At 36.7% G+C, this 8,182-nt stretch overlaps 1 protein-coding gene across 1 annotated transcript; it reads right to left on the minus strand.

The window, feature by feature from the left end:
* Window positions 1–2,811: 2,811 nt before the first annotated feature.
* Window positions 2,812–3,762, minus strand: LOC103213209 (olfactory receptor 4F3/4F16/4F29-like). The gene has a single exon (XM_007959069.2). It carries the CDS (start codon window positions 3,748–3,750, stop codon window positions 2,812–2,814), a length of 939 nt encoding a protein of 312 aa, XP_007957260.1. The 5' UTR covers window positions 3,751–3,762.
* Window positions 3,763–8,182: the final 4,420 nt, after the last annotated feature.

Here is an 8,182-nt window from a genome sequence, read left to right on the forward strand (position 1 = left end):
AGTAAGCAGAGAATGACCTACCACCACCAAGAAAGAAGAGCCAGAATCAGAGCAGATCTTTTTGACTGAGGTATCCTGTGCTGGAAGCCTCCTTGGACCAGGAGACAGGAGAGAGAAAGCCTTTCCCTAGAACAAGCATTTCAAATTCAGACTTCTAGTCTCCTAAACACTGAGAGAATAAACTTGTGTTTGTTAAAGTCATTCATTTGTGGTATCTCTCTACAGCAACACTTCATAACTAAGATAGCAACTGTAAGAAGTTAGTTCAGTCACTTTACAAATAGGTCAAATATCTCTGGTTTGATTTTATATCCTTTATCACATCTTAGAAATCAATACATTTGTCCCCATCAAAGTTGAAAAGATGATTAAATCACCTGAGACTGAAGATTATGTGATGAAAACTAGATTAGAAAGGAAAAGCAAAAGGAGCATGGAGAATGATAACCTGGGATTTCCCCTGGATGAACCCAGATCAATGTTATTTACAAGTTTTATTAATAATCTCAAAGGTGTTGTAATGACAAACCCAAAATGAAACCCAGTGTTGTCAATTCCAACTCATAGGACTCAGAGTAGAACTGCCATGTAGGATTTCAAAGACTGTAAATCTTTATGGAAGCAGACAGCGAAATCTTTGTCCCACTAGGCAGGTGGTGGGTTCCAACCCCTGACATTTTATTTATCAGCAGAGTACTTTAAGCACTGTGTCGTACAAATTCCAAATAAGAGGTTTGAATTCTCCCTGTTGAAAATAAGGGAAGAGGCACTCTCCTTCCCTATTCTAAATTGACTTTCAAAATAAAACCATTGCCATTGAGTTAATTCTGTTTCATAGTGACCCCTTTTAGGAGTCCAAGGCTTTAAGTCTTTACAGAAGTAAATTGCCTCATCTTCCTCCCACAGAGTAGCTGGTGGGTTTGAACTGCTGACTTTCTGATTAGCAGCCAAATGTTTTACCCACTATGCCACCAGAGCTCCTTAAATATAATCAATGGCACCATATAGATTAATCAAAGAGTATAAGACCAGCCTGGCCCTTTATTCCAATTGTTGCTAAATCCATGTGTAGCAAGACTTTTCTCAGTTCATCCTTTGTCTCCCTTCCACTAACTTGCAATGAAAATAGACAATAATTCCTTCTCCAAAGGACAATTCTCTTGGACTACACATTTCCAAAGGAGTCCCTGGGTGGTGCAAAATGGTTAAGCACTGGACTACTAATTAACATTTGGAGGTTCAACACCCCCCCACCAATGCCTAGGAGGTAAGGTGTGGTGTTCTGCTTCTAAAAATTCATGCCTTGAAAACACTATCAGCGAAGTTCCATTCTGCCCACATGGGGTTGCCATGAGTCAGAACTGATTCTATGGCAACTAACAACAGCAACATGGATTTCCAAAGTCATGAGCATGTAAAATATTTATTTATTCATCATATTTATCTATTCATACCTACTGAAATGTATATACAGTAGACAGTCAATTCTCATTAGATGCCACAAAGACAAATATATTAATTTTCCCATATTTTCTCCAGTAAATATCATCATATTTCATTACTTTATCTAAATATTAAGGGAATTTTTACTTTCTTTTCTGTGTTTGGGTTTCAGTGCTTGCCTTTAAGTTGGCCTGCAGGACATCCTTGAAGACAACTCTAGTCAGTCTCACTCTATTTTCAACAATTACTGTCTGTAAGCAATCCAACATGTATTTTCTCATGACATTTACAGAGAATTAGGAATTGTCATTATAACAGTCCTTCAGTAATGCAAAAAGTTAACATGCTCAACGGCTAACCAAAATGTTTGAGTTCACCTAGAGAAAACTGAGAAGAAAGGCCTGGTGATCTGCTTCAAAAAAAAAAAAAAAATTAAACCCTGTGAAGCATAGTTATTCTACTCTGACACACATGAGGTCACCATTATTAAGACTCACTTTGATTGCAATTGCTTTTGGGGTTCTTTTGTTTTGTTTGTTCACTTTAACTACCAGCTATAAAGAGTATGCACATTACATATTAAAATATCTTGGTATTCACATTGGCACCATGCTCTGAGGGGGACCCCAACACATTCAATGAATAAGAAATTTGCAGAACACTAATTTTTGCTTTTCTATCAGAGAAGATGGTAAAATGAATAACCATCTATACATTTACCAGACACAAATGTTTTTGTAACCTATTAGGAAAAAGGCAATGTAAGTTTTGAGTATAACAATCATGCCTGTTAGATTCCTTTTGGAGGTCAAATACACATGTACATAAATGACCAATCTGTGAAAAATACCAAACCACAGAACTTAAGAAATGTTTTTAATGTATTTGAACATTTCAGTACCTGCTTTTCATTCGTGCATGACAATAGTGGTTGCAAAAAAATATAAAAACTACGGATATCTGCAAGAAGATATTAAAAAACCTATATCTCCACCTTCAGGCAGAAGTATCACTATTACGATTTCACCTTATATACATACATTATTTAAAAGCTACATGAAATTTAATTTATTTTTTTCAGGATCAATTCTCAATACTTATCTAACCAATTCTGTGACATTCAAGAGAGTTGATTTTGAAGGCTGGACCATGATCAATCAAACAAAATAATGTGTCCTGAGAGACAAGAAATTGGCCTTTTCCTGGACATAATTTTTATCCCACCAGATATTTCAGTCAACAATTTCTCAGTAAAAAATTTTAAAGAATCATGTCATTTCAATCTGAGACATATAACTCTTGCTTCTAAAATAATATAAATTTAATGTTACTCCAAGAAAATAAGGAAATTTCATAATAGATAGTAATTTAAGAAATTCTTCTGTAAACTATAAGTTGACTGCATACTCTCTTCATTGCCATTTTCATCTCTTTGTTCCTGAATGTGTAGATGACTGGATTCAGAAAAGGAGTGAGAACTGCATCAAAAACAGCAAGGAATTTTTCTACGTGTGATGTGGGGTGAGGCCAGGTATAAACAAAGATGCAAGGACCAAAGAACAAAATCATCACCATGATATGACTTGATAGAGTGGATAGAGCCTTGGATGAGCCACTTGAGGAGTGTTTCCAAACAGTGATCAGGATGAAAATGTAGGAGATGATCAATATAAAGAATGATCCCAGAGATATAAACCCACTGTTGGCTGTGACGATGAACTCTAGTTTGTAGTTGTCTGTGCATGCAAGTTTGATAAGCTGAGGAAGATCACAGTAAAATGTGTCCAGCACATTAGGACCACAAAAAGGCAATTTTATAACAAAAACTAGTTGAACTGTAGAGTGGATCAAACCGATTATCCATGCAGCAACTGAGAGTGACATACACATTTTTGGGTTCATTATAGTAAAATAGTGGAGAGGCTTACAAATGGCCACATATCTGTCAAAGGCCATGGATATGAGCAGCACCATCTCCACACCACCAATGACATGAAGAAAGAAGATCTGAACAATGCAGCCTCCAAAGGAAATGACTTTGCGTTTTCTGAAAAGGTCATAAATCATCTTAGGGGAAAGGACAGAAGAAACACCCAAGTCAATAAAGGAAAGATTGGCCAACAGAAAGTACATGGGGGAGTGTAAGTGAGAGTCAGAAATCACTGTAAGGATAAGAAGGGAATTTGTCATCATGCTTGCCACATAAAAAATGGAAGAGAACACAGAGAGGATAAGTTGGATTTTCCAGGAATTGGTGACTCCCAGGAACACAAACTCTGACACCACAGAGTGATTTGCTCCATCCATGGATTTATCAGCTTGAGTGCTCTAAAATTCTCAATAAAAGGAAATTAAGAGGAAACAAAAATAAGAATAGCATTGATTATTCAGGATATTCACATTGTACAAGGTTTATATCCCCTCAATTTCTACTCAGGTGCACATAGTCACTAAAGAGGTATTTTATCTGCAGTCACTCCAAATGGTTGTTGTCACTTCCACATGCAATATCCCTATCACCATAGCCTCCTGGGACCATCTTCCATCTATAAATAAGAGAATGTGAAACAATTGTGAACAGAGTAGATGTACATGGCAAAGAATCCGGAGGGGCAGGGGAGGTAGTACTTTGCAACACAAAGAGAAAAGACAGAAGAGATGGAGGGACCTCCTTTTCCAGAACACACAGGTTCTGATTTTAAACTGCTCCTGCAATATTTTTCACCCATTTAAGTTGCTTCTTCTCTTAACTTCACTTGATCTCAGACAGATAATGTGTCTCTTGAAATCATTCACACAACACTACCCACAATCATACTTGCAATTCACCCAAAGCACACAGAATGGGGGTGAGTATATTGGAACTTAGTGTAGGACACAGAGGTGACTCAAAAGTATGATAGAACCAAGGCAAACATTGTCTAGGGATTGAGGGTACAGATTGTCTGCATGGGCTCCCAGAAGTGTAAGTGGGAGTACCTAGAACTATGGTTAATACACAGGATATGACCAAGATGTGAAACTTGTGGGAAGGCAAGAAGATAATGGAAATCAATTTAATTTATCTGCTCATATCTGTCACTATCCCTAAAGTTTGTGAACACAGCCATTGGAGCCTCAAACTCTTAGAGTTTGCTAAAGATGAAGAAATGCACATGAATATCAGAGTTAGCATATAAACACTAACCCTCTTCTATCCCTGCATCTCCTTTGCTATTAGCCCCTCTTATCATATCTCTGTTTTTCAAACCTCCTTAGTGTCTACTTGTTCCCTGACCCTAACCCTGGGCATGAATCTTTCTGATTCTTACCCATTCTTACAGGGAATACACTGTTAACACATAAAAGATGTAATCTTCTGCCTGTGGGTCAAACATTTCTGCTTCCATTACACTCAGGCATGTTGTTAAATGATGCAGTGAGTTGAGAAAAGAGTGAGATTAGAGCAATAACAGTAAAGTTCTGGTAAAATAGCAATATATGAGTGCACAGAAGCCTCAGACCTGTAACTGAAAGGAAAGGGCAAGAGAAAATCAAGAATGGGAAAAAATGGATCCCAAAGTTTACTTTTCAATATTTGTGCTTCTATACATACACATACACACATACTCACATGCAAACAACTCAGTCTTGCATGATGAGTGAAATCTTCCATAAAACTATTACTTTGCAAACCTCCCTCAAGATTAATTTCTCCATGTTAAACCAAAACCAAACCAAACTCACTGCTGTCAAGTCAATTCCAACTCATAGTGACCTTTCCTTTGGTTTCTGCGGCAGTATCTCTATGGAAGTAGATTTCCCAGTCTTCCTTCCAAGTAGTGGTTGATGGGTTTGAACAGCCAGCCTTCTGATTAGCAGTCAAATGCCTTAGGCACTACACGACCAGAGCACTTGTCTATAAATAATAAAGTGGTGGTCCAGTGAGGAATACACAACTAGTTACAGAAAAACAAATTAGATTTCTTAATCCAGGTATGGACTCAGATTCTACCAACCAGAAAAATAATAAAGTAAAAATAAATAAGCCAAACTCTATATATGTTAGGTTGTTGTTGTTATGTGCTGACTCATAGCGACCACTCCTTGGGTTTCTGAGGCAGTATCACTACAGAAGTAAATTGCCCCATCTTCCTTCCGAGGAGGGGCTAGTGGGTTTGAACTGCCAGCCTTCTGGTTAGCAGTCAAGTGTCTTAGCCACTATGCTACCAGAGCTCCCTATATATGTTAGGTAGTAGTCACTAATTACATGTAGTTATTGACTGAAATAACAATTTTCAGTTGCACTAGTCACCTCTGAAGTGATCAATAGCCACAACTTGCTAGTGATTATGTATTGGACAGTGTAATATACAATATTTCCAATCCTACCCATCCTTTAAAGGTTAATCAAAATCCCATTTCCTTCACAAAACGTTCCCTACCAACTCCAGTTCATATTAATCTCTTCCATCTTTCACTTCTACAAATAGGAAAACTTAAAATAGAATTAGAAATTAAATAATTTGCCACCCAACCAATAAACCACAATACATAGCACCATAGGAGAAGTTCCAGGTGTTCACAAAAGCACAGTGCCTGATGGCAAATTCAGAGAAAGCTTTACAGAGGAGAGAGAGTTTGGGGTAAACTTTGAAAAATGAGTAGGAGTTAAATAAGATGAAAGCAGAAGGGAAAGGTATTCTGACAGAAGAGAATATCCTGGTCCATATTTAGAGCAAATCCCTTGCTACTCATTATTGTTCTTCAATGATTTGTTTTTTATGCTCTAATCTCTCTAAGTTGAGAATTATAAGGACTATTTCCTCTGACTCATTTATTGCCTAGAATACAAAGTGAGATAAATAGTAAAGATTTCTTGATTGGTTAATAACATTTCTCTGAGATAAAGCCATTTCTTCCTCCTCATCATTTTGGACAGTTCATGTTTTTCTAGTGTTCCATTCCACTAAGCCAGCATGCATAAAGCAACTTCCATATTTAGAGCAGTATTAACAGATTTCCCAGCCACATAACAAGAGAATGGCTCATATTCTTTCCATAAATTTTCAGCTGGTAAGTAGATAAACCTCACCTCAAGGTTTATATTGGCCTTGATCTAACTTCATGAAGTCTTAGAAATTAACAACAAGCAAAATAAAAGCAAGTAAAGGGAAGAGACAGATAATAGTTCCAACAGGAGCACAGCAGGAAATTTTTACACAGTTTCTACCTTCCAGAATTCAAGATATAATTAATAATCATTGTTAATGCTCTTCCTTGATGCAGAGAGGAAAATACATTCTTTACAAGATTATAAATGTTTCTGAAATGCTTATGATGGAATTTTAGAAATGGCACATATGAACAACATACTTCCATATCAATTTTCCTAATAATTACCTTTTAGATGGAATATGTCAGATAGCAGAATTATTTTCATTTATAGATGAAGAGTCTCAAGCTCAGATAAGTTAGCAACTGATTGAAATCCACACATTTAGTTAGATAGAAAACAAAAAGCAGGTGTTCAAATTCCAAATCCATTTCTGTTTTCACTCTATTATGTAACTATGGTTATTTTTCATGATCTAAAACAATATTACAAACCAAACAAAACTTACAATTTACATATAATATTCCACCCTCACCCATTCTACCAGTGGACATAATTCCTTTACCCAAAATTTCACAGCTACTAGTTGCAGAGCCAAGACTTAAACTCACAGATCATTACTACAAGTTTGAGGAACAGGCTACTGGTTGCATTGCGAAAGTACCAAAATATACCAAACTATTGGTGAGAATAAGAGATCTAACAAAGTTAGGAGGCCATTAATGAATAAAGAAGTTATGATAAATGGCAGGCAAGAAAGGTCGGGACAAAAGACAAAAACTTGGAGGTTGTCCAAAATTTGAAATCATGAGAAAGAAAGATTTGCTTAAAGGATAATATATAGAGATATCAAAGAAAGTTAATAGAGGAGCCATATGAGACCCAAAATAATGATAATAATACATAGCTTGATTACTAACCAAAAATTTGGCAGTTAGAACACACCAGCTGCTCTGTGGGAGAAAGTATGGCAGTCTGCTTCCTTGAAGATTTACACCTTGGAAACCTTATGGGCAGTTTTTCTACTACATCCTATAGGGATACTATGCACCAGAATCACTTTGATGTCAATGGGTTTGAATTTTGCTTTATAATCACTGTTACTGGGTTAATTTTATTAGAATACTTACAATTACTTGCCATTAAAAAACTCAGTTTCTATCCATTACAGTAGAAGAAAAGGAAAAAAGAAATGGCAAAGTAACTGATGTTTTCACTTTCATGTGTGCTGTTGTTGCTGTTAAGTTTCCTGGAGTGGGTTTAGAGTCATAATGACCTTGTGTACAATTGAACAAAACACTGTCTGGATGAGCTCCGTCCTCACATATGCTATTTTGAGCTCATTGTTGCAGACACTATCGGATCCAACTCCACAGCAGTGAGTTTTTTGTTTTTTCTTTTTTTTTTTTTTAATGTCAACCCAACTAGTTCAGGGTTTTCCTCTTCTTCTCTGACCATCCACTTTACCAAGAGTGATATCCTTCTCCAAGGAACATGTTCTTTCCTGACAACATAAGCAAAGTCAAGAGGCTATGTCTGGTCACTCTCACATCTAAGGAGCATTCCAGCCATATTGCATCCAAGACAGATTTGTTTCTTCCTTTTGAAGGCCATGGTATATTCAGTATTCTTTGCCAGCACCAT

The sequence above is a fragment of the Orycteropus afer genome, unplaced genomic scaffold, assembly GCF_000298275.1.
Source record: "Orycteropus afer afer isolate SDZICR_OR568_19922 unplaced genomic scaffold, OryAfe1.0 scaffold01411, whole genome shotgun sequence".
Classification (NCBI taxonomy): domain Eukaryota; kingdom Metazoa; phylum Chordata; class Mammalia; order Tubulidentata; family Orycteropodidae; genus Orycteropus; species Orycteropus afer.

What these genes read in the sequence shown, in the direction of transcription:
- LOC103213209 (XM_007959069.2), bottom strand. Translation starts at nt 3,750, where the DNA reads ATGGATGGAGCAAATCACTCTGTGGTGTCAGAGTTTGTGTTCCTGGGA.